General features: G+C 41.5%; 1 protein-coding gene across 1 annotated transcript in view; it reads right to left on the reverse strand.

Moving 5' to 3' along the window:
• The window catches only part of LOC122556341 (5-hydroxytryptamine receptor 3A-like), a 28,162-nt gene extending 24,938 nt beyond the window's left edge, over positions 1 to 3,224 (reverse strand). The window contains exon 1 of the mRNA XM_043702973.1: positions 3,155 to 3,224. Within this exon, the coding sequence (XP_043558908.1) occupies positions 3,155 to 3,179 (25 nt within the window). The 5' untranslated portion in view covers positions 3,180 to 3,224. The remainder of the gene's footprint in view (positions 1 to 3,154) is intronic.
• Between the last annotated feature and the right edge of the window lie 10,234 nt (positions 3,225 to 13,458).

Raw genomic sequence — 13,458 nt, forward strand, 5'->3', positions numbered from 1 at the left:
ATCCTGTCCCTCAGGATTCCCTCCAACAACTTGCCCACCACCGACATCAGGCTCACTGGTCTATAATTCCCTTGCTTGTCCTTACCCACCCTTCCTAAACAGTGACACCACATTAGCCAACCTCCAGTCTTCTGGCACCTCACCTGATGATACAAATATCTCAGCAAGAGGCCCAGCAATCACTTCTCTAGCTTCCCACACAGTTCTAGGGTACACCTGATCAGGTCCTGGGGATTTATCCACCTTTATGCATTTCAAGATATCCAGCACTTCCTCCTTTGTAATATGGACATTTTTCAAGGTGTCACCATCTATTCCCCTACATTTTTGATCTTCCATATCCTTTTCCACAGTAAATGCTGATGCAAAATACTCATTTAGTATCTACCCCATTTCCTGCTTTAAAAAGTTTGATCATTCACTTATAGAATATGGGTGCTGGCCAACTTTCTCAATGTCCCTTGAGAAGCTAGTGGTGAGTGGTTATCTTAAACCATTGGAATCCTTGTGTGGGGATGGAGGGATAAGGTGTGGCTGATAGACACACTGTATCATTATTCTGGATTAGTGGAGTTGGAAGAGCACAGCAATTCAGGCAGCATCCGAGGACAGGCAAAATCGCCACTGTGCCCCCACTGTATCATTAGGCTGAAAGTATTTAACAGCTTCTTTAAGGTCTGATCAAAAATTAATACAAGGAGACACATGCACTTTAATATGAAGCAAATTTATATGGTTAATCTACTAAGTACCTATTAAAGACATATGCAAATCTATTAGCTTAAACTGCAGAACATAAACACATACATACATATATACAAAACTTATGCACATACACGCACACTCACGCACACACAAAAACAAGTGAGTCTCAGATTGCCCACTATCCTTTGGGGACTGAGTGCAACCGTGGCACTCAGAGCTCTTTCTCAGACTCCACGGCATCAGTCTTATGAACCCCAGCTCGATGATGTGAAGTCCAATGAACTGGACAAAGTTCCTGATACTAATACTGTTCTGAATCTAAGGTTATGTGCTAAATCCTCTTTCTGTAATAACTTCAATACTTTCCAACCCTCAAAAATAGGTGGAAAAAAAGTCCAGGCGGCCCCCTACAGATAGTTCCCACTGCTCTGCAAGGTCGGCCAGTTTTCCACCAGTTAAAACAGGCTGTTTTTGCATTAGGTCTGTTTTTCATGCCCTTTTCCACTTAACTTCAACTGTTTGTTGCTATGTCCAATTAATCCTTAATGGTCTGGTCTGAATATATCATTTTTAAGCTGAACACCACACACATCCACTGTGCTGTCAGCAAGGAAAATCCAGGAATTTGACCTAGTGACAGTAAGCAGAAACAGTATTGTTCCAAGTCCAAATGTGGTGTGACTTGGAAGGGAACTCGCAGGTGGTGCTGTTCCCTGTATCTCAGCATGGTGGGTGGCACGGTAGCTCACTGGTTAGCACTGTTGCCTCACAGCACCAGGACCCGGGTTCGATTCCTGTCTCAAGTGACTGTATGGAATTTGCACATTCTCCCCGTGTCTACGTGGGTTTCCTTCGGGTGCTCCGGTTTCCTCCTACAGTCCAAAGATGTGCAGGTCAGGTGAATTGGCCATGCTAAATTGCCCATAGTGTTAGCTGCATTAGTCAGAGAAAAATGGGTCAGTGTGAGTTACTCTTCGGAGGGTTGGTGTGGACCTGTTTGGCCAAAGGGCCTGTTTCCACACTATAGGAAATCTAATCTAATCTCCTGCCCTTGGGTTTTAAAATGCCAGAGATTTAGAAGGGTCTACTGCAGTGCATTTTGTAGATGGTATACTCTGCTATTGATGGAGGGAGTGAATGTTAAAGATGGTGGATGTGGTGCCAATCAAGTAGGGCTGCTTTTGTTCTGTTTGGTATCAAGCTCCATGAGTATTATCAGTGCTGCATTCATCCAGGCAAGTGGGGAATTTTCTATCACATTCCTGACTTGTGTTTTGCAGATAGAGGACAGACAGTGGGTAGACAGGTGATCTGTTGTCACTGCAGAATTCTCAGTTTATGACCTAGCCTTGTAGCCACAGTATTTATATGACTGGTGCAATTCAGTTCCTTGTCTATGGCAATCTCCAGATGCTGATAGTGAGGTATTCAATGATGTGATACAATTTAACATCAAACAGCGATGATTAGATTCTCTCATGTTGGAGATGGGCATTGCTTGACACTTATATGGTGTGACTGTCACTTACCACTTAATAGTCCATATTGTCCAGGTCTTGCTGGAAATGGCTTAATCTGCTTCAATATTTGAGGGATCATGAATGGTGCTGAATAGTCTACAACCATCAGCAAACACCTCACTTCTGACTTTAAGAAAGGCTATTGATGTGTCTTTTCAAAAATAAAATCCAGGTATCTCTAGGTTAATTGAAATAACTTTTCCACAATCCTTCAAAATTCAAATCTTCATTAAAATATTAAATCTTAAGACTTCATAACAGACTACATGACAAACCATTGTTGATTGTAAAGCATTTTGGAATGATATGAGGTTAGGAATAGTGCTATAGAAATGCAGGTGTTTTGTTCTCTAGCACACGTTTAGTGATTCAGAAACCTAGAAGCAGTTGTGATTTTCCTCCTATCTTTGTGAAATTATTAGTTTGATAGAGCAATCAAGCTCACCAACATTGGATTACAGCACTAGCCCTGGATCAATCCAGGCTAATATTACTTCCACATTCTCACTCCATTAGCTTGTATTAAATCCAAATTCATCTCTCTCCATAGCATGAATAAATCCCACAATAATCCTGCTGTCCCACTCTCTCACTATACCCTTCAACCAAACCCAAACTCCCATAACCCATCTGAATTCCAAACTAACCCATTGCCCTGCTCGCCTTTTATCAATTTGAAATTAATCTGACTGCCCCATTCTCTCCCCGTATCTATGCTAATCCCAAACTAATCCCACTATCCTGCTGTCTCTATAAACTTGCTCTTTCTATATGGTTAAAACAATTAATCTCTGATTCCAATCCGAAGAGGAAATTGTCTTTCCCTATTTAGACCACTGATATCCCTTCATTTTATTTTGTAAATTTCATTTTAGCCTTTCCTGTGCCAGCCAGAAACATTTTGTTTTTCACAAGACTTGGGTTCTTACCTTGGAACAGACAAATGAGCCACATGGAGAGCAAGAAAGGGCTCCGATGAATCCTGAAGATGTCGAGAGCCATTCGTTCAAGCTGTGTCAACAATTCAAAGTCACAATTTATAGCGCCACCCTAGACATTGCCATAGTTACTGGATCATCTCTGTCCAATTAACTGCTCGATCTTTAACTCTTTCATTCCTATTTTTCTGGTGAGAGAATTCCCGTGTTTCTCTTCAATCTTGATGATTGCAATGTTACAAGTGGTATCATTAGTAATTAGTTGCAGAGATTGGAAATGTGTCATGGAAACATTGGGTAGTACAGTTCGATCTTTTATATGTGTTTTCTTTGGTTCAGTTTGATATTAGTTTGTATGTTTAAATTAGATCTTTCGGAATCAGACATTTGTGAGTTCAAGTGAATTCAACATGACACTGCATTGTCAGTGATGCCGTCCTTTGGGTAAATCTATAAATCAAGGCTCATGTCTGCCCTCTCAGGTGGCTGTCACTACTTGAGAGTGAGCAGGGGAATCCTTCTCAGTATAATGTTTAGTTCTCATTTGCCATCTGCTTATTTATCTCATTACTTCTGATAGGAGCTTCCGGTGTGGTAATTTCCTAATTTAATACAGTGACTCAATCACATCTTCAAACAAAGTTCTGTTTATCGTTACCTCAGTCCTCATTGATGCATTTTGTGTCTTTATCAATCAGTGTCTTACACATAGTATTTGGTCTCATCATCAAATCCCATTTGTGTCCGTAATTAGTTTACTTCATCTGGGGACTTATACAGACAGGGTGAAAAGAGCTTCATCCCCAACCGGTGCCTGAGTAGGGGGAAGGAGAAACTCAGGTCAAACCTCAGTCCGGATGGACATCCAGTGTCTCTCCCTCATGTCTGCAACCCAGCAAGACAACGGATCTTCATTATTTTGGACAGGAATGTAATGGGACATGAATCAGCCCTGCTCTGTAAAGGACAGAAATTTGTTCTAGATTGCAACCCATCCAAGGAAGACCCTTTCTAGCATAGTAGGGAGGAAGCCTCAAACCATCTGAGGTGTTCAGTCTGGGCACTGCACCTCAGAAAGGATGCACAGATACTGAACCTGGTGTAGCAAAATTTCACCAAAATTATACAGGTGTATAAAAAAAAATATGAGGACAGATTGTGTAAAAGGTCATTGTATTGCGCACAATTTGGAAGATTATAGGGTGATCTAAGTGAGGTGTTCAAGATTTTTACCTAGATTATTAGAGTGGATCAAGAGAAATTATGAGAAAATTAGAGCTAGTTCATTCAGAGATGATGACAGAAAGCACTCATGTAGAAAACAATCAGAAAGTATCTCTGCAAATGTTGTTCCTAATAGCGATTAATTGAAAATTTCGAACCTGAGATAATTTGTGTTAGACAAGCTTTTTATCTGGAACCATGCCAGATAAACGGTGTTAATGTACTAAACAGCCGTGACTGAATTAAGTGTGAAACATGCTTTAGAGTCTGACTAGCCTTCTACAGTTACCAAATTCCATATCAGTGCAGGTGTAAGTCATGGTACATGAACTGCAATTTATCATTTGAGCTATTGAGTGTTTAAATATGGGCCAATGTTAGATAAAACTCTTCACATTGTACTGTGTGTGTTTGCTCCTTTGTAGACACAGCTGGTCACATGCAGCTTATCTCGACTTGATAATAATAACATGAAATAATAGCCATATGTTATGTGATAGTCCAGCAAAGCACTTTGGGATTCTTTAGAATGTTAAAGACGTGACATAACACAAAGTGTTTTGTTGTAGAAAATTGGAATAATGATTTATTTTGTGGCAGCATTTTACTCCATAAATCCATGACGCACCTCATCATGAGGAGCAGATAGAGACAATTGGTATTTTTTACCATTATTTTCCGCTGTGGAATTATTTCAAAGACCAGCAGGAATGTTCTTCTGGATGCAATGTGTCCCATGCCCAACAAACATAATCCCTGAAAACTGATTATCTGGTGGAATCTTGCTGTGTACAAATTGGCTGCTGTGTTTTCCAACATTGCAACATTGGTTACACTTGCTTCATTAGCTGTAAAGCAATTCAGGGTGTTCAAAGATTAGAGTCATAGAGTCATAGAGATGTACAGCATGGAAACAGACCCTTCGGTCCAACCCGTCCATGCCGACCAGATATCCCAACCCAATCTAGTCCCACCTACCAGCACCCGGCCCATATCCCTTCAAACCCGTCCTATTCATATACCCATCCAAATGCCTTTTAAATGTTGCAATTGTACCAGCTTCCAGTACTTCCTCTGGCAGCTCATTCCATACACGTACCACCCTCTGTGTGAAAAAGTTGCTCCTTAGGTCTCTTTTATATCTTTCACCTCTCACCCTAAACCCTCTCATTCTGGACTCCCCCACACCAGGGAAAATACGTTGCCTATTTATCCTATCCATGCCCCTCACGATTTTGTAAACCTCTATAAGGTCACCCCTCAATTTCCGACGGTCCGGGGAAAACAACCCCAGCCTGTTCAGCCTCTCCCAATAACTCAAATCCCCCAACCCTGGCAACATCCACAAGGATTGGTGCTGGGTTCACCGCTTTTTGTCATTTACATAAATGATTTGGATGTGAGCATAAGAGGTACCGTTAGTAAGTTTGTATACTTTCTCTGGATTCGCATTATCTCATTCCTGAAGGCTTCCCATTTTTCAGCTGTCCCTTTACCCACGAACATCTGTCCCCAATCAGCTTTTGAGAGTTGCATTCAAATCGGAATCTTTTTTATCCCAGGCTTTCACATCTTCTCCTTAACAATGGAAAAACTTTTTTCCATGGCACTGCGACTCAGTCACTGCTCCTTAAGTCACTCCTTTGATAAAACATATTAAAACTAGGAGCAAAAGCAGGCCATTTGGCCCTTTCAGCCTGCTCTGCAAATCAGCAATTTGGAAGTGTTGCATTCGGTTCCCACATCCATGTTAGTTATGTATAGTATAAATATCCAGTGCCCAATCACTGATCCTTGCATTACCCCACTCGTCACTGCCTGCCACTCAGAAAAAGACCCATTTATTCCCACTCTCCGATTCCTGTCTGTCAGCCAATTCTTGACATACATTAATATATTAACCTCTATCCGATATGCTGCAATTTTGCCCATGAACCTTTTATGCAGAACTTTATCAAAAAGCCTTCCGAAAATCCAAATGCATCACATCCACCGATTTCCTCTTATCAGTTGTACTAGTTACATCCTCAGAAAAATCCAGTAACTTTGTTAAGCCTGATTTGCCTTTCATAAAATCTATGCTGGCTTTGTCCAATGTGTTCATACTTTGCAAATGTTCTGTTATGAAGTCTTTTATAATACACGTTGGCATTTACTGCAATCTTGTTCAGTTAACTGTGATTCTAAATTCTGGTCTAAATAGTGAGAATACATTTGCCAGCTGCCAATCTGTAGGATGTACTCCAGAGTCTATAGCATTCTGGCAAGCAACACCAATGCATCCAGTATTCGGAGGGCCACTTCCGTTCGTACTCTGGGATGTAGATTATCAGGCCTTTGTGATACATTATCCTTTAACCCCATTAACTTCCCCAAAACCATTTTCTTACTCGTGCTGATTTCTTCAATTCCACCCTCTCACTAGAGCCTTGGTTCCCTAACATTTCTGGAAGTTTATTTATGCCCTTTTTTTGTGATGAGACAACCAGAGTCTGTGTTTAATTCATATTTCATTTCTTTGTTCACCATTAAAATTTTCCCTGGCTTCTGGACTGTAAGAGAACTTCATTTGTCCTTCCTAACCATTTTCTGTTCACATACTTATATAAGTCTTTATGGTCAGTTTCTATGTCCCCTGCAATTCTACTCACATGCTCCATTTTCCCCCTCTGATCAAACGTTTTGTTCTCTTTCACTGAATCCTAAAATGGTCCCAGACCTCAAGCGAGCCGCTTTATTTCCAGCAATTTTTATATGTCTCCACTTTGGATCTAATACTATCCCTAGTTTATTTTGTAAATGATGGGTGAGCCCCGTTCTTTGGTCAGTTTTGTGACAGGCAGAAAAGAACAATTAGAGTCATAGAGTTATAGAGATGTACAGCATGGAAACAGACCCTTCAGTCCAACCCGTTCATGTCGACCAGATATGCCAACCCAATCTAGTCCCACCTGCCAGCACCCGGCCCATATCCCTCCAAACCCTTCCTATTCACATACCCATCCAAATGCCTCTTAAATGTTGCAATTGTACCAGCCTCCACCACTTCCTCTGGCAGCTCATACCATACACGTACCACCCTCTGCGTGATTGTTGAAATTCATGTACATGTTCTTTACACATGACCATCTATGACTCTATCCCCTGTCTACTATGACCCCTTTCATAAAGTTCCCTATTCCATCTTTATTCATATCCTCTTATTTCCCTTTATGTAGATTCAGAACCCTGGTTTCAGATTCAACTATTTCACTTTTCTGGAGTTACGGTCACTCATTCCCCAGGGAGCCTGCATAATGAAATTGTTAATTAATCCTTTCTCATTGCACAGTATCCAGTCTTGAATAATTCCTTCTCTAGTTGGTTCCTCAATGTATTGGTCAAAAACACAAGATAGTTTTTATATTGTAGAAAAGGCAGGGAAAGAGAAGCAACTGGAACAGATGGTAAAGGTATCCCAAGCAAAAGACAAAGTGCTATTGGTAGTAAAGACAGTTAAGAGTAGATGCTGATGGTAGGTTTTGTTAGCAGACAATGGTTCAACTCTGCAACCAAGACAGTGGTGGGGTTGGAGGGTGTAGAGGTTGAAGAGTTCATAGTCTGAAATTATTGAACTCAATGTTGAGTCCTGAAGGTTGTCATGCCTCAGTGGAAAAATAAGGTTCTGTTCCTCCAGATTGTGTTAGGCTTTACTAGAAAACGGTAAAATGCCTCAGACAGGGACTCTTCCAGTTTTACCAAAAGGTGATTATCCTCTTGACACTAGAGCATGTGTACCCTGTAAAATCGTAGAGCTAGAACATATCAGTGGTAGCACATATAACCCAAATGTATCCCTTCATTACTTGTCAAATTTTTAATGATGTTGCCCTCACACTTCAGGATGCCTGCTTTGTTTAAGGTGCAATGCAAAGGCAAGTTGTTTTTGTTGTTGGTTTTTCACAGATTGCTGGAGATCTGTTAGCTCAGGTACAGATGGTTAGTTTGTGATCCAGAATAGTGTCAATGAGGGTTCAGTCCCCACACCAGGTATGGTAGTTCATGACGGCCTAGCCTCCTTACTTGCCCTATACTTGTAGAGTGATGCCCCTCAAGCAATATGTCGCCAACATATCTCTTGAATGGAGAGAGAGGTCTGTTGCCTTCTGTTAACTGTAATTAGTTATTATTACATTATCCCTCTAATCAATAATAAATGTCCATTTTCTAAGGTAAATTCTTCTCAGTCACAGTCACTTTCCTGTTTTTCTCTAAAGCAGGTGAGAAATCTTTATGTTTCTCTTTATGTTTCATACTTTTTCTGTTTCAGTGGCCATACATGCTTTTCAGTTCTGGTGAAAGAATGAAGTTCAAAAATGTTTAGTTTCTCTGTTATCTCCACATTTTTCAACCTGCAATAGTATTAGGGTTAGGGTTAACCTTAATGCTAACCCTGTCACAACCTCTACCATCTAGAAGAACAAGGGCAGTAGATACAAGGCAATATCACCATCTGCAAGTTCTCCTCCAAGCTGTTCACGATCCTGACATGGAAGCATATCATTGTTCCTTCTTTGGGGGAAGTGAGAGCTTTGTAGTATAATCGCTGGACTGTTAAGACAGAGACCCAGGTAATATTCTGGGCACCTGGGTGCGATTCCCACCATGACAGATGGTGCAGCTTGAATTCAATAATGATGAGCATGAATCCGTAATCAATAGTCTGAAAAACTCATGTGGTTCACAAATGTCCTTTAAGGAAGGAAACTGTCATCCTTACCTGTTCTGGCCTACATGTGACTCTGAAGGACGTATGCCCAAAACATTGACTCTCCTACTCTTTAGATGCTGCCTGACCTGCTGTGCTTTTCCAGCAGCACACTTTTCAACTCCAGACCCACAGTAATGTGGCTGACTCTGAAATGCCCTCTGGGCAAATAAGGAGGGTGATAAATGCTGGCCTAGCCAGTGATACCCTCATCCCGTAAGCAAATTAAAATGTGTAACTGGGTCAAAATCCTGGAACTGACTCTCTAATGGCACTGTGAATATCTGTACAACCCACAGACTCCAGTGATTCAAGGACTGGCTCACCACCATCTTTTCCATGGGAATTAGGGACGGGCAATAAATGCTGAGAGAGAGAGAGACAAGGGTGTGACACTTCTGGCAATGTGTGAGGTTACTGGTGCAGTGGGGAGGAGATAGGACTTGAGGGTATATTCAACAATCTTAATCATTCATGTGAGATCACTGAACCTTTTCAACACTGTAGTCAGGTCTCTGGGGCCAGACATCTGCTCCCATTCTTTTCATCATGTGTATTGCCTTGGGGTGTTTCCTGGTTCAAGGTGAACATCTGCCCTTTCTCTTCTCCTTCTGCTGCATTGGAGCCTTCAACATCATCACATAGAAGATGGGAGGCCTCTGGCCTACTTCTTCATTCTGAGGAACACTTTCACAGCTAGTTCCATCCCCTGCTGTTGCCAAATTGCACTTTCCCTTTAAGAGTTGTTATCTGGCTTTAAGAAACATAGGCTAATGCAAGTACATCTTGAACTACCAGCACTCATAGTGGTGATAAGGTAACACAAAGTTTGCACACTGCTGTAGTACCCATTTAAATGGGTGCGATTATGTTCTCTCCATAGTTTTTCAGTGAAGACCACATCAGATCATCCATTAAAGTTCATATCTTTTAGACTTCCTGATAAAGTTTGTGCTAGAGAATTGACAATATGTACAGTATACCATAGCACCACAGAAAGGCCGAAGATACCTCTTTAAATTGAATTTTGGGAATGAAGAGGGAGAATAATGCAAATGAACAGTTCACAATCCCTCTGACGGATTAGTTTACATTCAATCTGATACTTAATCAAAATCCATCAAGCTTAGTATTTGTCACAATTTAATTTCCTTTATGTGTTGACACAGGAAATTTACAAAGTTGATTTGTGGACTCCTTTTTTTAAATAAATTCACCCATGTGATGTGCTTTCCCTAGCAAGATTAATATTTATTGACCATCCCTAACTGTCCTTGAAAACATGGTGATGTGTTGTCTTCTTGAACTGTTGCAGGCTATGGGGTGCAGGTACACCCACAATGGTGTATCTTCCTCATTACTCAATATTTTTCTAAGTTTTGAATCACCTGCAGTTTCTGCAATTATGCCCTTTGTCATCATCATAAAGTCATCAAGATGTACAGCATGGAAACAGACCCTTTGATCCAATCCGTCCATGCCAACCAGATATCCCAACCCAATCTAATGCCACATGTAAGCACCTGGCCCATATCCCTCCAAGCCCTTCCTATTCATATACCCATCCAGGTGTCTTTTAAATGTTGCAATTGTACTAGCCTTCACCACTTCCTCTGGCAGCCCATTCCACACATGCACCACCCGCTGCGTGAAAATGTTGCCCCTTCCGTCTCTTTTATATCTTTATCCTCTCATCTTAAACCCATGCCCTCTAGTTCTGGACTCCCCCAACCCCAGCGAAAATACCTTGTCTATTTATCCTATCCATGACCCTCATGATTTTATAAACTTCTATAAGGTCACCACTCAGCGTCAAAGCTCCAGGGAAAACAGCCCTAGCCTATTAAATCTCTCCCTATAGCTCAAATCCTCCAACCCCGGCAACATCCTTGTAAATCTTTTCTGAACCCTTTCAAGTTTCACAACATCCTTCCGATAGGAAGGAGACCAGAATTGCATGCAGTCTTGAGATCAGCAGTCTAAATACCATTGTTGATCACCATTACTCTTTTGCTGTATCCCTTATACAATGTAACATCCACGTAGCAACTGGTTCACTAATCTTGTGGGTTTCGATGTTGTTGAGCAATGAACAGTTCACTGAACAGTTTTTTCAGCATGTAAACAAAATGGTCAACATAAGCGGATTTTAAGTTACTACGGCAATGCAGTCGTGTTTGATGTGTACCTAACCCGCAGCTGCAATAATTAATTTGGAAAAAGTGCCATATGTTCCAGTATAAGTCTAAGACCCTGTCGAGGTTGTTTCATATCAGATTGAATGTAAACTAATCCAGCAGAGGGATTGTGAACTGTTCAGTTGCATTATTCTCCCTCTCCATTCCCAAGATTCAATTTAAAGAGATATCTTCGGCCATTCTGTGGTGCGATACATTTGAAAAAAATTGCATTGTTTTAACAAATGCTTCACAGCCAAGAAAGTATTTTTGTAGTGTAGTCATTGCTGTAATTTTATAATCTGGTAACAAATTTTGTGTCCAGCATGTTCCCACAAACAGCAGTGTGATAATAACTGGGCGAACAGTATTGTTTGAAGTGGGAATAATGGGAACTGGATATTTATTTGATACGGTGCTATGAAATAGAAACATAGAAAACAGGTACAGGAGTAGGCCATTCAGCCCTTACAGCCTGCACCAAATTTTATAGTTCCTTTTCAAACAGCAGCAATCAGTTTCAATGTTTCATCTGAATGACTGTATATCTAACAGAGTATCACTCCCTCAGTAAAAAAAAACCACTAATAATCGTATCATGTTTTTACATCCACCGTATTCAAATAGTTGTTCAGACAAATAAAAAAGTTTAGAAGTGCAGTCACTATTGTAATATAGGAAGTGCAGCAGCCCAATCTTCACACAGCAAGTTCCAACAGTCACCACTTTTATAGTGAGAAGATCGGTTTATGTGATGTTGACTGAGGGACAAATATTGAATTTGACACTGGGTACAACTCCCCTGTTCTTCTTAACAATAGTGCAATGGGATCTTTTACAAGCATCTCAGAAGGCAGGTGGAACATTGGTTTAATGTCTCAGTGCCTCTGACAGCGCAGTATTTCTTCAGTATAGCTTTGGAACTGCTTCACGTCCAGGTTTTAGAATGGTACCTGAATCAAGAATCTTGACTTTATATTTTGGAAAGGTGCAGAAGTAACAGGGTTGTTGTCATGGGTGACTTTAACTTCCCTAATATTGATTGGAACCTCCTTACTCCAAATAGTTTGGATGGAGCAGTTTTTGTCAGGTGTGTCCAGGAAGGATTCCTGATTCAATATGTATACAGACTGACTAGAGGGGAGGCCATATTGGATTTGGTGCTTGGCAAAAAACCAGGCCAGGTTTCAGATCTCTGAGTGGGAGAGCATTTCGGTGATAGTGATCACAACTCCCTCACCTTTACTATTGTCATGGAGAGGAATAGGAGCAGACAATATGGGAAAGTATTTAATTGGGGGAGGGGGAGTTCCACTGTTATTAGCAGAAACTCGGGTGACTAAATTGGGAACATATGTTCTCAGGGAAATGCACGATGGAAATGTGGAGATTGTTTAGGGAGCACTTGCTGATGGTGTTGGATTGGTTTGTCCCACTGAGGCAAGGAAGGGATCGTAGAGTGAAGGAACCTTGGGTAACAAGGGCTATGGAACCTCTAGTAAAAAGGAAGCTTACTGAAGGTTGAGGAAGCAAGGATCATACAGGGCTCTGGAGGCTTACAAGGTAGCCAGGAAGGAACTGAAGAGCGGACTTAGGACAGCTAGATGGGGGCATGAAAACGCTTTCATGGGTAAGATTAAGGAAAACTCTAAGGCATTCTCCACTTATGTGAGGAACAAGAGGATGGCCAGATTGAGGGTAGGGCCAATCAGGGATAGTGGGGGGATCTTGCACCAGGAGTTGGAGGAGGTAGGGAGGTCCTTAATGGATACTTTGCTTCAGTATTCAGTAGTGAGAGGGACCTTGTCATTGGTGCGGACAGCGTGAAACAGGCTGATATGCTCAAATAGGTTGATGTTAGGAAGGAGGACGTGCTGAAACCTCTAGGATACCTGGACCAACCAACCCAACCACCCCGTGGCTCAACACTTCAACTCCCCCTCCCACTCCACCAAGGACATGCAGGTCCTTGGACTCCTCCATCGCCAGACCATAGCAACACGACGGCTGGAGGAAGAGCGCCTCATCTTCCGCCTAGGAACCCTAGCCTATCACCCTCACCTTGCCCTCCTTCCACCTATTGCATTTCCAATGCCCCTCCCCCAAATCTCTCCTCCCTACCTTTTATCTTAGCCTGCTGGACACAC

This window comes from Chiloscyllium plagiosum, chromosome 13 (genome assembly GCF_004010195.1).
Source record: "Chiloscyllium plagiosum isolate BGI_BamShark_2017 chromosome 13, ASM401019v2, whole genome shotgun sequence".
Lineage (NCBI taxonomy): Eukaryota > Metazoa > Chordata > Chondrichthyes > Orectolobiformes > Hemiscylliidae > Chiloscyllium > Chiloscyllium plagiosum.